Source organism: Trachypithecus francoisi, unplaced genomic scaffold, assembly GCF_009764315.1.
Source record: "Trachypithecus francoisi isolate TF-2019V2 unplaced genomic scaffold, Tfra_2.0 Lachesis_group2, whole genome shotgun sequence".
Lineage (NCBI taxonomy): Eukaryota > Metazoa > Chordata > Mammalia > Primates > Cercopithecidae > Trachypithecus > Trachypithecus francoisi.
This window is the reverse complement of record NW_022681465.1, coordinates 111,235,582-111,252,584: the sequence shown is the minus strand read 5'-3', so window position 1 is coordinate 111,252,584 and position 17,003 is coordinate 111,235,582. Positions and strand designations below refer to the sequence as shown.

Sequence of the window (17,003 nt, the reverse complement as noted above, 5' to 3'; positions counted from 1 at the left end):
GTGTGTGTGTGAGTGTGAGAGTGTGTGTGAGTGTGTATGTGTGAGATGGGGGTGACCATGAGTGAATCCGAGTGTGCTGGGGATTCTCCCTTCATGTCAGGAAGCACGACAGCTCTGTCCCCACGAGTGGCATGCGTGGTAGTGTGTGCATCGCCTCCACACAGCACCCTGCCGTGTCTCTGCCTCACAGGCCACGGACCCTGACACGGGCGCATGGGGCCAAATTACCTACAGCCTGCTCCCAGGAAATGGGTAAGGGCTCAGGGTGGGCTGTGGGCAGGTGGGTGAGCAGGGCCCAGGCCCACCTCTCTGCTTCTCTGCTGAGATGGAATAGCTGGGGAAGACCGAAGGCACTCGGTTACATTTCAATTTCAGATAAACAAGGAATGATTTTTTAAAATAATGAATATGTTGCATATACTGCATGGGATATGCTGAAATATTTGTTGTTGTATATCTGAAATTCACACTGAAATGGCCATCCTGTGTCTCTATTTGCTGAACCTGGCCCCTCTGAGCAGGGTAGACCTCTTCCAAGTGGATCCCATCTCAGGGACGGTGACGGTGAGGAACGGTGAGCTGCTGGACCGGGAGATCCAGGCCGTGTACTACCTGACACTGCAGGCCACAGATGGCGGGAACCTGTCCTCCTCCACCATGCTGCAGATCCATCTGCTGGACATCAATGACAACGTGCCCGTGGTCAGCGGCTCCTACAACATCTTCGTCCAGGAGGAGGAGGGCAATGTCTCTGTGACCATCCAGGTGTGAGCCCGCCTGGACCTGGTGGGTGGGGCTGGGGGAGGGGACCGAGCCTGCTCTGTGGGCATGCTGGCCCTGGGTAAAGTCGAGGCTCTGCTGTGTGGCTCTGAGACAGTCATTCAGAATCTCTGGGCCTGTTTCCTCTCAGGAAATGAAGAAAATTACAGCCTTACTCTCAGGGTCATTGGGGAATAATTTGATAACTTGTGTGAGGAGCTCAGCACTGGGCCTGCCACAGAGCAATCCCTCAAAAACATACACTTCTTTTTTATTTACCCACCTGCCCCACTCCAAAAAGGACTTGAGGTGGCTTAGGTAAATAGTAAGATAAAAATATGAAAGAAATAAGAAAAAAGAGAAAATAAGAGTGGCATTTGTTAAAGGGCACAAAGGTAAAATTAGAACCCAGTGCTACAGAATTGCTTGGAGTGAGCTGTGAATTCTGATCTGAACTTCGTGGTGGCCAAAGCAAAAAGGGAAATGAGATCAGTGGCCAGGTTCACAGAGTTCATGAGATAAAAATCCACTAGTGGCTCCAGAGAAACACCGGGGAGTAGCTTCCTCCCTTGTCCTGAGGAGTTTGGAAGCTTCGCCCCGAGGCGTCTTGTGAGAAGTGAGAAACCAGGTTCTCAGAGTGACAATCTGGTGGCCACAGAGCCCTCCCTTCTTTCCAGAACAGTGTAGTTTCCAGACCGTGTTCCTATCCCTGATCTCTTGACCAGCTTTTGAAGCAGGCGGTCTAATAGTTCCCATTTTGCAGGAGACAACAGGCTCAGAAAGGTTAAGTGACTTTCTATGGTTACACAGCCAGTAAATGACAGCACTGGGGCTGCAGCCCAGACCTTTCTGGCCCTGAAGCCTTGGCCTTTCCTCCTTCCTGCGTGGCACTTCTCCCCTGGTCTGTGAGCTCCTTGGGGCAGGAGCATTTCCGGTCGGCTGCTGTAACCATGGTGCCCGGTGTGAGCCCCAGGAACCACTTGATGAATTAACTGACCTGAGTTCAGGGCACCAAGGGATGAGCAGACAGGGTCAGGTTTTGGGGAAAAAAAACGTCTCCAGCTGCTTTCAAATTATGCATGTAATAAACAAGATCCCAGCAGAATGAAATGGAGGAGCTGAAGGCGAGGACCGGCAGGGAGGAAGGAAATAATTGGTTAAGTCAGAGTGGTCCCACTCTGGATGCAAGGCCACGTTTGCTGAGCACCTACCCAGTCTTTGACTGGGTTCTGGGTCCTCAGAGATGAGTCCACCACCATTCCTGTCCCCAGGCAGCTCCCAGTTGGGAAGAGGGCATCAGTCACCCAGCGGTGTCACCTGTGCTATGTTGAGACTGAGAGAAAGAGCCAACCTGGCCTGGAGACAGGCAGGGAAGGTGTGGGGGGCATCGGGGTGAGGGAACAGAATCTGCAAAGTCCTGGCAGCACAGAGGAACCCACTGTGTTATCCACGCTGGTTCACCCCAAAGGCAAACCAAGCACGCCTTCAGGGCCCTGGCAGGGCAGGAACACACACGCACACACACACTCACATACACACGCACTCACAGACGTACAAAGTGGGTGAAGAATCAGCTATTTAAAACATATAGCACTGACAACTGGGCATGGTGGCTGATGCCTGTAATCCCAGCACTTTGGGAGGCTGAGGTGGGTGGATCACTTGAGGTCAGTAGTTCGAAACCAACCTGGCCAACATGGTGAAACCCCATCTCTACTAAAATTACAAAAATTAGCTGGGTGTGGTGGCACACGCCTGTCATCCCAGATACTTGGGAGGCTGAGGCAGGAGAATCACTTGAACCCAGGAATTGGAAGCTGCAGTGAGCTGAGATCACGCCACTGCACTCTACTCTGGGCAACAGACCAAGACTCCACCTCAAAAAAGAGAAGAAAATGAAAGGATAGACATGGTGGCTCACGCCTGTAATCCCAGCACGTTGGGGGGCTGAGGTGGGTGGATCACCTGAGATCAGCAGTTCAAGACCAGCCTGGCCAACATGGCGAAACCCCGTCTCTACTAAAAAATACAAAAAAAAATTAGCCTGGCATGGTGGCGGGGACCTGTAATGCCACCTACTTAGGAGGCTGAGGCAGGAGAATCACTTGAACCCAGAAGAAGGAGTTTGCAGTGAGTGAGAGAGATCGTGCCATTGCACTCCAGCCTGGGCGACAAGAGTGAAACTGTCTGAAAGAAAAAACAAAAAAGAAAAAAAACAAAAAAGAAAAAAAATCTATATATAGCACTGACATAGTCATTATGGGAAAATGAGAATCTTGCTGGACTTCACACTTATGAGTTTAAAACTTTCTTTGAATGTCTACAATTTCCTGCCCCCATACCCCCCTTCCTGCTGGAGTATCAATAGCAAAAGGGCCTGTCTTGATGGCAGTTCTATTCCTTGCACCTGGAATGGGGCTGGGCACGTAGGTCCATAGTGGCCGTTTTTGAGATGAAAGAATGACCTCAGTGCTGAAGATCTCAGAAGCTCTTGCAAACTGTTGACCTGAGCCCCTTAGATGGGAAACTGAGGCTGGGAGATGGGCCCACTGGCTCCAGGCCTGATTACTGCCTGTGTGGGCCAGCGCTGGAGAGGAGGGTCTGGCTGCATCCGAGGGGCTGGGGGCTGGGAATGCCCATGGCCGATGGCCGATGGCCGATGGCCAACCCCTGCTTACCTCCACAGGCCCACGATGATGATGAGCCGGGCACCAACAACAGCCGTCTGCTCTTCAGCCTGCTACCTGGCACCTACAACCACAACTTCTCCTTGGACCCCGACACAGGGCTCCTCAGAAACCTGGGGCCCCTGGACAGAGAGACCATCGACCCCGCCCTGGGGGGCCGCATTGTGCTGACAGTGCTTGTGTCTGACTGCGGAGAGCCTGTCCTCAGCACCAAAGTCAATGTCACCATCACTGTGGAGGTAAGGCCTGGCTCGGCCAGGATGGGCCCGGGGGTCTCCCAAGCCGATGGCCAGCCCCTCCAGCTTGAGTCACCCTTCTGCCTTCTGCAGCCAGCCTGCCTGGGTTCCAGTCCCGCTCACTTGTATAGTCCCAGGCAATTACTCAACCTCCCCTGAGCACTCAGGCTCCTCGTCTATAAAACGGGGGTGAAAAGGTTAAAGATTAAGTGAATTAATGAATAGAAAGTGCTTGGTAGCATGTCTGACCTATAGACAGTATCAGTAAATATCAGCTCTAACTGTCACTCACAAAGTACCACCTGAAACACTCCTGTCTCCCTGCCGCCATTGAAAAGCAAAGGGAAGGGGTGATAATCAGCATTGCTGGTGTCTACTGCACATCAGGGCATCCCCCAAGGTCGGGCCGGTTATTACCATTATTTATTTATTTATTTATTTATTTATTTATTTATTTATGAGACAGGGTCTTTGTCACCCAGGCTGGAGTGCAATAGTGCCATCATGGCTCACTGCAGACTCAACCTCCCAGGCTCAAGTGATCCTCTCGCCTCAGCCTCCTGAGTAGTTGGGACTATAGGCATATGCCACCATGCCTGGTTAATTTTTTTATTTTTGTAGTGATGGGGTTTTTCCATGTTGCCCAGGGTAGTCTTGAACTCCTGAACTCAAGCAATCCACCCGCCTTGGCTTGCTAAGTAGCTAAGACTATGTGTGCCACCACGTCTGGCTAATTTGGCTAATTTTTAAAGTTTATTTTTCATAGAAACAGAGTATCACTTATTGCCCAGGCCAGATTTGAACTGTTGGCCTCAAGCAATCCTCTCAACTCAGCCTTGCAAAATGCTGAGATTACAGGCATAAGTCACTGAGCCCGGCTTATTACCATTTTATTGATCGAGCAACTGAGGCAGGCCTGGGTGCGGTGGCTCATGCCAAAAACCCCAGTACTTTGGGAGGCCAAGGTGAGAGGATTGCTTGAGCCCAGGAGTTCCAGACTGGGCTGGGCAACATAGTGAGACCCCATCACTACAAAAATAAAAAATTAGCCAGGCATGGTGGCATGTACCTGAAGTCCCAGCTACTTGGAAGGCTGAGGCAGGTGGATCGTTTCAGCCCAGGAGGTTGAGGCTACTGTGAGCTATGATCATGCCACTGCAATCCAGCCTATGAGACAGAGCAAGACCCTGTCTCAAAAAAAGAAACTGAGGCACAGAGAGGTTCAGTACCTTGCCTGGGGTCACAAAATGGGGTTTTGACTCCAATCAGTCTGGTTCTAAGGCTGCCAGCAGCCCACAAGTCACCTTCCTCTGGAACAATATTGTAACACATGTGCACCTCCGCCATGTCTGTGGTGTGGCTGGCACCCCGCAGGGTTGTACAGTGCACAGCCAGCACCCGTGCACATAGCAGTCCTGTGTCCCCTGGATTGGGATGTGCCATTTTCACACAAGGGTCAGAGAGTGAGACCTCAGAAATGAAGAAACCACAGCAGAATGAGGACTTGCTGGCTGTCCTTGGGATGGGAGGGCTGCAAAGAGAGAACTTCATTTCCTGAGTGCACAGGTTTCTTCACCACTGTGAGCAGTCCTCACAATTGCCCTGTTAGTGGGACTACTACCCCGTTTTGCAGATGAGGATGCTGAGGTCCAGAGAGGTCAAGGTCACACATGAGGTAGAGGTGCAGCAAGATGTGACTCAGCGCTCTTAGCCACTCCTGTGAGTTAGGGTGACCTTGAGAATGCAGCTGGTCTTGTGCATGGAGCCAATGATGTCATCTCTGGGAAATTAGCAGTAGAAAAGACATCTAGCTAAGGTGCAAGGACGTGGTCTTCCAAATGTTCACTCTAGAGTTATTCAGAAAAACAAACACCTGCTATGTGACCCACAAACCTGGGAAGGCCTGGCATGCTCAGGGCATCCCCCAAGCACATGCCAGTGTTAGGGGACACAGGGGAGGGCAGAGTCACCTCCAGGCTGTGACAATAGTTGCAGGGCTCCAGCTGTGTCCAGTGGGCTAGGGCTGGCCACAGAAGTGAGAGCCGAAAACAGCTGGTGTCCGAGGCAGGAGCAAGTCTAAGCTTCTGCAGGTCCCTGGAGCCCAGCTCTGCCTAGGCACAGAGCTGGTGTCATGGGCTCAGTTGTGTGCAGGAGGGACAGGGGTAGGAGGGGACAAGGGAAAGTGTGGGCCTTGGAGCCTTTGTGGACATATAATGGTATTGGTGCCAACACAATAAATCCGAGAGATGGAAATCAAGCAGGGCCAGGCAGGGCCACAGGTGGGGACCCAGAACCGTGTTTCCAGAAAGCAGGGTCTAGAACATTCTAGAGCTGTGGTCAGAGAAACAGGAAGCAAGCAGGGCTTCCTGAGGATGGATATGTAAGGCCAAGGTCCCACTGTAGGTCCCGAACCCCAGGTGTGTGACCTGGGCAAGTTCCCTCCTCTCAGAGCCTGTTTCCTTATCTGGGAAGTGGGCAGTGAGGTCTGGGCACTAGCAGAGCCCGTGCTTCAGAGCACAGGGACTATTGGTTTCTCAGATTGGCTCTGGGGAGGGTGAGATGGGGTCTGGGGACTCAGACCTATCTCTGTCTGCAGGACATCAATGATAACCTGCCCATCTTCAACCAGTCCAGCTATAACTTTACGGTGAAGGAGGAGGATCCAGGTACTTGCTCCCTGGGCCAGGAAAGTCACTGGGGCTGGGGCCTGGCGTGGCTTTGTCAGGGTGGATCTGGAGTTCCAAGAGAGGCAAGGGCAGAGGAGGCTTCCTATGGCGGGGCCAAGAGTCCCTCCGAGCTCTGCCCCTTGTCCACAGGAGTGCTAGTAGGCGTGGTGAAGGCCTGGGATGCAGACCAGACAGAAGTCAACAACCGCATCAGCTTCAGCCTGTCAGGGAGTGGTGCCAACTACTTCATGATCCGAGGCTTGGTGCTGGGGGCTGGGTGGGCTGAGGGCTACCTCCAGCTGCCCCCGGACGTGAGCCTGGACTACGAGATACAGCCCGTTTTCAACTTGACAGTGAGTGCCGAGAACCCAGACCCCCAGGGGGGTGAGACCATAGTAGACGTCCACGTGAATGTGAAAGATGTGAACGACAATCCCCCCATCCTGGATGTAGCCTCACTCCGGGGCATCCGTGTGGCTGAGAATGGCTCGCAGCACGGCCAGGTGGCTGTGGTGGTTGCCTCGGACGTGGACACCAGCGCCCAGCTGGAGATACAACTTGTGAACATTCTCTGCACCAAGGCCGGGGTCGATGTGGGCAGCCTGTGCTGGGGCTGGTTCTCAGTGGCAGCCAACGGCTCTGTGTACATCAACCAGAGCAAAGCCATTGACTACGAGGCCTGTGACCTGGTCACGCTGGTTGTGCGGGCCTGTGACCTAGCCACGGACCCTGGCTTCCAGGCCTACAGCAACAATGGTAAGGTGGCCTGGCCTTGCAGGGCTTGGCAGGCCACAGCTTAGGGGCCATGGGAAGGAGCCCTGGGCTGGGACTTACAAGATCTGGGCTCAGATCCTGGCTCCAGCCCTTTCCAGCTGCAAATATTGGGAAAGTCCCAAACCTTCTCCAAGCTTCAGTTTCCCCATCTGTCCAGTGGAGTTGGGCAGTAGGGTTGGCTGTGAAGATTCAATGAGAACATGGATGTAAGGCATTTATTGCAGTGCCTGGCATGCAGTAGCATCAAATTAATGCCATTATTTTGCAAGATGCTGTGAAAGAAAGATCACATACTTCGGAGCCAGATGTGTACTTGTATCCCACTTCTGACACCAAATAGCAATAATACCACATTAACAACTAGCATATATTGAGTCCTTATGACAGCCAAGAACTACACCAGGCACCTCGTAAGCATTTTTGCACTTCCGCACAACCCGTGGGGTAGGCGGTCCCTATCCAATTTTATAGATGAGGAAACTGAGGCAGAGAGTGGGCATTTAAACAACCAGCTTACATAGTTAGAATGTGTCCATATAATGTCATAGGTGAGATCTACCTAGGATGGGCCCACTCCTGGCCCACCACTACTGCTGTGTGACTTTGACAAGCTGCTTATTCGCTCTGAGGTCTGGGATGATACTCTCACCCACACAGGCCAGAGAAGACTGAGCAGGCATTCTGGGTCAGGAGCAGGGGAGGGGACTGAGCAGGCATTCTGGGTCAGGAGCAGGGGAGGGGACTGGGCACGGGGAACACATGGGAGAGAGGCTGCAGGGCATGGGGTTGAGGCTGGGAAGCACCAGGTTGAGGCCCAGGCTCCTTGGGTCAAGCTCTTGCCCGGAGCCAAAGCCAGCTTACCTTGTCTCCTAGGAAGCCTCCTCATTACCACTGAGGACATGAATGACAATGCACCCTATTTTCTGCCTGAGGATAAGACTTTTGGTAAGCAGCAACCCCCTTTACACACCATACCCCTGCTCCATGAGGCCACCTTTGAGCAACCCCCACAGACCCTCCTTGGACCCAGGGGGGACCTTTAGAAAGGGAGGAAGGCCTCTAATTCTGCTTTTTCCTAGGGCTGCAATAGGAGAGGACAGTGGAATTTTTTTTTTTTTTTTTTTTGAGATGGAGTCTCACTCTGTTGCCCAGGCTAGAGTGCAATGATATGATCTCGGCTCACTGCAATCTCTGCCTCCCAGGTTCAAGTAATTCTCATGCCTCAGTCTCCCGAGTATAGCTGGGACTATAGGCATGTGCCACTGTGCCTGGCTAATTTTTGTATTTTTAGTAGAGATGGGGTTTCATCATGTTGGCCAGGCTGGTCTTGAACTCCTGGCCTCAAGTGATTTTCCCGCTTTATGATTTGGCCTCCCAAAGTGCTGGGATTATAGGTGTGAGCCACCACGCCCAGCCAACATTGGAGTTTCCATTCCGGCTCTGCCTGACCTAACTGTCTGGCCCTGGGCCAGGCCTTGCCTCTCTATGCCTCCATCTCCCCATGGTCCTGTGGGCCTGTGACAATGGGAGGTGGATGACTTGCTAACTACTGGCCCAGTGGTGACTGTAATGGGGGTCTCTTTTGGTAGAGAGGTTGAGGGCAGATTTAGAGGGATGAGCCCTGAGCTGCGCTCATGGCCAGCCTTGGTCCAGGTGGGCAGTGTCCCGACCCTGCTGACCCCCTTCCCATTCACACCTGCAGTGATCATCCCTGAACTTGTGCTGCCCAACCGGGAGGTGGCTTCTGTCCGGGTAAGTTCTTGGCTCCAGCCTTTGTTGGTTATGTGAGCCCCAGTGGACACAGAGCTGAGGCCTTCAGGCCTTTAATGGTAGAAAGAAAATATGTGGGTTCCAACATATGAAAAAGAAAACCCCAGAAGGGAAACACCTGTCTAATCAGTGTAATCAAACTTCACTGTGTTAAATGTAGCATTCATAAAAATGTCATGACCTCAAACACCACTCGCAGTCTAGATATTTCTTACTCTGCCAGAATTCTTGAGTGGTACAGAGAACTCGTAGCCAATTGTAAATTAAACCAGTGCCTTGTCATTAAATAATTCTCAGAGCCAGCCAGGCACGGTAGCTCACGCCTGTAATCCCAGCACTTTGGGAGGCTAAGGCAGGTGGATCACCTGAGGTCGGGAGTTTGTGACCAGCCTGACCAACATGGAGAAACCCCGTCTCTATTAAAAAATACAAAATTAGCCGGGCGTGGAGGCACATGCCTGTAATCCCAGCTACTGGGGAGGCTGAGGCAGGAGAATTACTTGAACCTGAGAGGCGGAGGTTGCGGTGAGCCGAGACCGCGCCATTGCACTCTAGCCTGGGTGACAAGAACGAAACTCTGTCTCAAAAAAAAAAAAAATTGTCAGAGCCAAGTCATAAAAAGGCTTTTAGCTGTTTATGGTGTCGGATGTGGACGAGTTTATTAGGGGTGGCGGCCATGCCGTGTGGGGATGAGGCCTCCCACACCACTGAGGGCTGGGCCTGGCTGAGCTTCTTACTGACCTGGAGAGCTGCCTACTCTCTCTGGGACTCCGTTTCCCTCTTCGACACGAAGCTGGCGGTTCCCAGAATGTGACATGTGGGTGCCACTCCCTATGCTGTGGAAAGGACATGGGTATAGGAGATGGACAGGGCTGGCCTCCCCCACTTAGAGCTGAATGTAAGGACATGGTCTCTCAGAGCTTCAGCTTCCTCTTGTAAAATGAGGATAGTAATTCTCCCTCGCTACATTGACGTTTATGCTAGAGACAGCGACTGTGTGACTTTCAAGCCTTAAGACAGTTTCCCAATCTTCTGCCAATTTTGTTCTAATGTCATGAGTTTAGCCACGGCAATTTTCTTTAAATAGACTTCTTTTTAAGACTTAAGCACCGGCGTTGGCCTATCCTCAACAGTAACGTTGGTGAACTCGAAGCTCTGTGTGCTGGTTAAATTTTTCTCTGAAAGGCACTAGAATGAATAAAAATGTTTGTGTCCCCTCCCCAACCAGCTTCATGGTCCACTAGGGGCGTTGGTACTCACATTAGCACTGAAACGAGGGATCCCAGGGGAGGTGCTTAGGAAATCTGAGCATTGCTGTGTGTGTGCACCAGTGTGTGTGTGTGTCCAAGTGTGAATGTGTGTGTGCATGTGTATAAAGGTGAGCGAGTGTATGAGAATGTGTGGGACAGTTTGTGGGTATGTATAAGTGTGTGACTGTGAGTGTGTGCATGTGTGTGTGTGACTGTGCACGTGTGTATTTGTGTATGTGAATTGTGTGTATTTGTGTGTGTGAATTGTGTGTATTTGTGTATGTGAATTGAGTGTGTGTATTTGTATGTGAATTGTGTGTGTTTGTGTGAATTGAGTGTGTATATTTTTTTGTGTGTGAATTGAGTGTATTTGTGAACTGAGTGTGTATTTTTATGTGTGAATTGTATTTGTGCATGTGAATTGAGTGCGTGTATTTGTGTGTGTGAATTGTGTGTATTTGTGTGTGTGTGTGAATTGAGTGTGTGTATTTGTGTGTGTGTGAATCAAGTGTGTGTATTTGTGTGTGTGAATTGAGTGTGTGTATTTGTGTGTGTGTGAATTTTGTGAGGGTGAGTGCCTGTGAGAGCGAGGGTGTGAGTATATGTGTGTGAGGACAAGTGTGTGTGAGAGGGTGTGTGAGTGTGAGGATAAATGTGTGTGTAAGGGTGTGTGAGGGTGTGTGTGCACGCGTCTAAGTGTGAGTGTATTAAGGTGAGAGAGTGAGAGTGTGTGTGAGTGTGAGACTGTGAGGGAGCGTGTGTGAGTGTATAAGTGTGAGAGAATGTGAGAGTGTGTGTGGTGTGTGTGTGAGTGTGAGGGTGTGTGAGAGTGTGTGAGGGGTGTGTGTGACAGTGTGAGAGTGTGTGAGGCGGTGTGAGTGTGTGTGAGTGTGAGGGTGTGTGTGACAGTGTGAGAGTGTGTGAGGGGGTGTGTGTGTGAGTGTGAGGGTGTGTGTGACAGTGTGAGAGAGTGTGAGGGTGTGTGAGTGTGTGTGAGAGAGTGTGAGGGTGTGTGTGTGAGAGTGTGAGGGTGTGTGTGAGAGTGTGAGGGTGTGTGTGTGAGTGTGAGGGTGTGTGTGTGAGAGAGAGGGTGTGTGAGGGGTGTGTGAGTGTGTGAGAGTGTGTGTGAGTGTGTGTGAGAGTGTGTGTGTAAGTGTGTGTGTGAGATATGGCAGTGCAGGGGTGTGTGGGGAGCAGGGCAGGATTTCAACATGTGAGGGACTTAGAGCAGTGATCTGTTTAGAATTGGGGAACAGGGGCAGGGACTTGTCCAAATCTGGATTTGCAGAGCAGGCACACTGTTTTTTGAAACCATTTGCTTATTCGGGACAGCATGGGGATGGTGGATAGAGACGTTGAGGACCAGCCTCCTAGGCCACCCTTGCGTCTGATCCCTGCTGGGGTGGAGGGATGCCTGGCCTGGCTGGGCCCCCAGATATTATCCACTCTTGCTCCCAGGCCAGAGACGACGATTCAGGGAACAATGGCCTCATCCAGTTCTCCATACTCCGAGTAGACTTCATCTCTAAGGACGGGGCCACCATCCCTTTCCAGGGCATCTTCTGGATTTCCACCTCCTCCGAGGCCGACGTGTTCACTGGGAGCATTCAGTAACTGCGGGTGGCCCCGGGAGGGAGGTTGTGAGGAGGGGCCTGATAGGAGCTTTCAGGCAGCAAGTCCCCCATCCTGGAGGTTACAAGTCTCCTGAGGATTCAGCTTGGGTTCCAAGACTGACCTGCACCTCCCGCCTTCCACAGGCCAGTGACCAGCCTTGATTCCACTCTCCAAGGCACCTACCAAGTGACAGTCCAGGCCAGGGACATGCCTTCCGTGGATCCTTCCCTGGAAGCCAACACCACCCTGAATGTGAGTGCCAGTCCCACTTCCAGCCCCCAATGCCCTCTGCCAGCCCCCAGAGTCCCTCATGCCTCATCTCCCACACACCCTCTTCCCCCAGCTCTTCACCGTGGACCAGAGTTACCGCTCGCGGTTGCAGTTCTCCACATCAAAGGCGGAGGTGGGCGCCAACACACAGGCGATTAATGAGTAGGTCTGGGGGGCCCGGGAGGGAGCGGTGGGAGGAACTGGGTGTAGAAGCCTGGTCCCTGACAAAACCTGGATGGGATGTCTCTCAATCCTGTTCCTGACTCACATTTGACCTTGTCCCTGTCTTTAACCCTGTACTTTAACCTGCACCACATTCCTGCATGTCCCCAGAAGCCCATACCCAGCAGAGGGCAAAGGGAGGCCTTGGAACAGGGCTGCCATGTACAGTTCCGAAGGCTGTGCCCTGCACAAGGGCACTCTGCTTGCTAAGCTATTAACCCAGCCCCAGAGGAAGGGATTTCCTTTTGTAATTTTCACAGATGTGCTACCTACTCAGCCAACAGAGCTGTCCAGAGGAGGTGCCCCTTTCTCGCTCACACAATTCTTAATTCCACTGGCACAGCCCTGGCCACAGGCCCAGGCTAAGACCCCTCTGTGACATCTGCCTCCTTTTCAGGGCTCTTACCCAGGCAACCAGGACTACAGTATACATTGTGGACATTCAGGACATAGATTCTGCAGCTCGGTGAGTGCCCAGAGGCCTGGGGGTGGGGGTGAGGGGGAGAAGCGGTAGCAGGAGGGGCCTGCTGGGTGATCCAAGCTGCTGACTCTTCAACTCTGTCCCCCTCCAGGGCCCGAGCTCACTCCTACCTCGATGCCTACTTTGTCTTCCCCAATGGGTCAGCCTTGACCCTTGATGAGCTGAGTGTGTGAGTGGGGCTGCCCTTGGGGCAGGTGTGAGGGTGAGCAGGAAGCCTGGGGTGTACCAGAGTCCCTCGGGCCTAAGTGAAGTTATGTGGTCAGGATGATCCGGAATGATCAGGACTCACTGATGCAGCTGCTGCAGCTGGGGCTGGTGGTGCTGGTGAGTGCGGGCAGGGCGGGGCAGCAGGTGGGGCTGCTGGGACCCCACAGTCTCCCTCACACTTGTCCTTCTCCAGGGCTCCCAGGAGAGCCAGGAGTCAGACCTGTCAAATCAGCTCATCAGCGTCATCATAGGATTGGGAGTGGCTTTGCTGCTGGTCCTTGTGATCATGACCACAGCCTTCATGTGTGTGCGGAAGAGGTGCGACTCCCAGTGCCTCTGTGTCTACAACCTTCACCCTCTCCCACTACCCAAGACATCGGGGGCGGGGGTAGAAAGAGCTGGGGTTTAGGCACAGGTATACGTGCATTCACTCCCCAGTGACCCAGTGTGAGATCTTGGGCAAGTCACCTCCCCTCCCTGAGCCTCAGTTTCCTCATCTGTGAATGGGCACGACACTAGATTCCTCAGTGCACTCAAGGAAGTAACGTGCATCTCACACCGAGCAAGACGTCTGGCACACGCTATGCATTTAATAGATGCTGCTGCTTTTTCCAATATGTATAGAGTCAGCAACCTTATCTAGGTGTGACTTCAAGCCTTGTCACTGGCTATGTGACCTTCAGCACATCACTTGCCTTCTCTGGCTCTTACTTCTACTCTCTGTAAAATAGAGCTAACACTCACCTCCCAGGATCTTGTGAAGCAACACGCTCAGGGCCTCCACTGGGGACACAATAGGTGTGCAGCAACAGTGTGACCCCTCTTCCGGTTCCCCACAGCTACAACCGGAAGCTTCGAGCTATGAAGGCTGCCAAGGAGGCCAGGAAGACAGCAGCAGGGGGGATGCCCTCAGCCCCCGCCATCCCAGGGACTAACATGTACAACAACGAGCGGTGAGCAGGGGTAAAAGGGTAGGTAAGAGGCCTGGTGGGGTGGCTGAGGGCCAGGCCACTTGACTAGGCTTTCTCTCCAGAGCCAACCCCATGCTAAACCTCTCCAACAAAGACCTGGGCTTGGAGTACCTCTCTTCCTCCAATGACTTGGACTATGTCAGGTGAGCAGTGCCCCTCACAGCCAGGCTAGGTGGTGGTGGTGGTACAGGTGCTGGTGGTGGTACAGGTAATGATGGTGATGATGATGGTGGTGGTGATGATGGTGATGAGGATGGTGTTGGTGGTGATGATGGTGATGACAATGGTGATGGTGGTGGTCATGGTAGTGGTAGTAGTTGTGGTGGTGGTGGTGATGGCAGTGAGGTGATGGTGATGGTGGTGATGATGGTGTTGGTGTTGAGGTAGTGGTGATGGTGGTGATGGTAGTGGTGGTGGGTGATGGTGATGGCAATGGTGATGGTGGTGGTCATGGTAGTGGTGGTAGTTACTGTGGTGGTGGTGGTGATGGTGATGGTGGTGATGATGGTGGTGATGACGATGATGATGGTGGTGATGGTGTTGGTGGTGATGATGGTGGTGATGATGGTGGTGATGGTAGTGGTGGTGGTGATGGTGATGACAATGGTGATGGTGGTGGTCATGGTAGTGGTGGTAGTTACTGTGGTGGTGGTGGTGATGGTGGTGATGGTGATGGTGGTGATGATGGTGGTGATAACGATGATGATGGTGGTGATGGTGTTGGTGTTGAGGTGGTGGTGATGGTGGTGATGGTAGTGGTGGTGGGTGATGGTGATGACAATGGTGATGGTGGTGGTCATGGTAGTGGTGGTAGTTACTGTGGTGGTGGTGGTGATGGTGGTGATGGTGATGGTGGTGTGATGGTGATGGTGGTGATGATGGTGGTGATAACGATGATGATGGTGGTGATGGTGTTGGTGTTGAGGTGGTGGTGATGGTGGTGATGGTAGTGGTGGTGGGTGATGGTGATGACAATGGTGATGGTGGTGGTCATGGTAGTGGTGGTAGTTACTGTGGTGGTGGTGGTGATGGTGGTGATGGTGATGGTGGTGATGATGGTGGTGATAACGATGATGATGGTGGTGATGGTGTTGGTGTTGAGGTGGTGGTGATGGTGGTGATGGTAGTGGTGGTGGGTGATGGTGATGACAATGGTGATGGTGGTGGTCATGGTAGTAGTGGTAGTTACTGTGATGGTGGTGGTGATGGTGATGGTAGTGATGGTGGTGATGATGGTGATGATGACAATGATGATGGTGGTGGTGATGATGGTGTTGGTGTTGAGGTGATGGTGGTGGTGGTAGTGATGATGGTAGTTGTGATGTCACTGGTGGTGGTGATGGTGATGATGGTGGTAGTTGTGGTGGTGATGGTGGTGGTGATGATGGAGGTGGTGGTTCCTGGGCACAGCAAGGGAGGACTGGGCCTGCCAACACCTGCGCTCCATCACCTCTCTTACAGCACCAACTCCCTGGACGACAACTCTGTGGATGTGGACAAGAATAGTCAGGAAATCAAGGCAAGATGGGGGATGAATTGGTGCCTGGAGATTCCAACTTGGGTTCTCCTGTGGAGGTGTTCAGGACAGAGTTCAAGGGACCTGCTACTGACATGGGCAGTTCTGCTTCTCTGCACCAGGCCCCAGGAAGCCCTGCGGCTTTGGAATGGGGTCCAATTCCTGCTCCTCCACTGGTTCATTGGTTCACAACCCTGAGAGGTTGACTTCTTGCCTCTGCTTCTCAGTGTTTTCACCTGTAAATGGGGATGGGAACATCAACCATGCAGGGCCATTGTGAGGATTAAATAAGGGCAGGCATTAAGAACCACTTGGCACAAACAAGCGCTCACCAATCTGCCTCCAGCCCTTTATGGCCGTTACAGGAAAGCCAGCTGGGGATGGGGAAAGAGATCCAGAGGTGAATGAGCATAGTCTAGCAAAAGAGAGAAGACAGGTTCAAATAAACAACAGTACCGCCATCTGTTAAACAGGTGAGTTGGTTGGATGAGATCAAGTGTTCATAGACTGGCCTGCTACGTAAAAGCACCTGAGGAGCTCTCGAAGAATACTGATGCCCAGGTCACACCTAGGTCCATGGGTGCAACATTCTAGTATTTTAAAGACCAAGAGTTCTGATTCTGATGGCCCACGTGGGGCCTGGGCGTGGACCTGTTGTGAAAGCTGCTCAGGGGATGCTAAGGTGCAGGCAGGGTGGACAACGCAAGAGCAGGTCAGCGGGCTGAGTGCGGGGTGGGTCCTGCACATGGAGGGGTGGCTCTCTGGAAACAGAAGGAACTGCCCTCTCTCCTTCCCACTTTGAAAGCCACCTCTGGAGGAGACACTCTAAGGCCCATTGGCGCTGTGACAGTCTGAGGTTCTGTGTGTGGTGTTGCGCAGGATCCACCCACATTTTCCCCCAGTCTGGGTTCTGGCCTTGGCCGGGTCCCTGCCCGCTAGGGGCTCCCAGCCTGACTTCATGGTTCAGAATTTGTTTTCCCTGAGGACTCCTTACACGGAAAGATTTGGTCAACTAAAGCTTCTCTTGGTCTTTAAAATGGTAGAACGTTGCACAGGGGCCCAGGTATAACACGGTGCAGGGAATCTGGCACAGAAGCCTCCTGAGAGGCCCCAGGTATGGTTGTGTGGGTGGTAACGCAGGCAGCCAGGCAGCGCTGGAGGCCTCTGGGTAGATGCTAGGAGATGGTTAGTGGCCAAAACTCCAATGAACATGTCTGGGGAACTGAGACAAAGGAACAGTCTTGTCTGCTGGAGTTCATGGCCTGTGGCAGAGGCTGATGCTGCTCCAAGCCCGAGGGAGTGGAGTTAAGGACCCCCTGAGGTGCGGCTGGATCTGTGGACTGGGGAGGGGCAGGGAACTAGGAGAAGGGTCTGGAGAGGGAGGGGGACAAGTCACTGAAAGTCTTCAAAGCCAGAAGACTGCTCAGATTTTGTCCTAGGAGGGCAGGGGGTTGCTATATTTCTGAGAAGCTGCCGAAGGCTCCGCCCTCTCTCCTGCAGCAGTGAGTGAGTGAGTCTTGTGGGTCTCTGGGCAGGCCCATGAGGCATGGGGCCTTCTTGGGAGCTGTCTGCCCCCTGAT

The 17,003-nt window shown here is 52.6% G+C and overlaps 1 protein-coding gene across 2 annotated transcripts in view; it reads left to right on the top strand.

Moving 5' to 3' along the window:
• CDHR2 (cadherin related family member 2) overlaps positions 1 to 17,003 on the top strand; it is a 50,120-nt gene that overhangs the window by 31,498 nt on the left and 1,619 nt on the right. The window contains exons 15-31 of one of the 2 annotated variants that reach the window (XM_033180092.1): positions 191 to 252; positions 522 to 765; positions 3,446 to 3,685; positions 6,279 to 6,348; positions 6,499 to 7,104; positions 7,996 to 8,067; positions 8,825 to 8,874; positions 11,601 to 11,752; positions 11,900 to 12,008; positions 12,100 to 12,188; positions 12,646 to 12,714; positions 12,821 to 12,898; positions 12,993 to 13,053; positions 13,130 to 13,254; positions 13,776 to 13,889; positions 13,970 to 14,050; positions 15,369 to 15,426. In XM_033180092.1, the coding sequence (XP_033035983.1) occupies positions 191 to 252; positions 522 to 765; positions 3,446 to 3,685; positions 6,279 to 6,348; positions 6,499 to 7,104; positions 7,996 to 8,067; positions 8,825 to 8,874; positions 11,601 to 11,752; positions 11,900 to 12,008; positions 12,100 to 12,188; positions 12,646 to 12,714; positions 12,821 to 12,898; positions 12,993 to 13,053; positions 13,130 to 13,254; positions 13,776 to 13,889; positions 13,970 to 14,050; positions 15,369 to 15,426 (2,280 nt within the window). The remainder of the gene's footprint in view (positions 1 to 190; positions 253 to 521; positions 766 to 3,445; positions 3,686 to 6,278; positions 6,349 to 6,498; positions 7,105 to 7,995; positions 8,068 to 8,824; positions 8,875 to 11,600; positions 11,753 to 11,899; positions 12,009 to 12,099; positions 12,189 to 12,645; positions 12,715 to 12,820; positions 12,899 to 12,992; positions 13,054 to 13,129; positions 13,255 to 13,775; positions 13,890 to 13,969; positions 14,051 to 15,368; positions 15,427 to 17,003) is intronic. The other variant, XM_033180093.1, reaches the window with a different exon arrangement.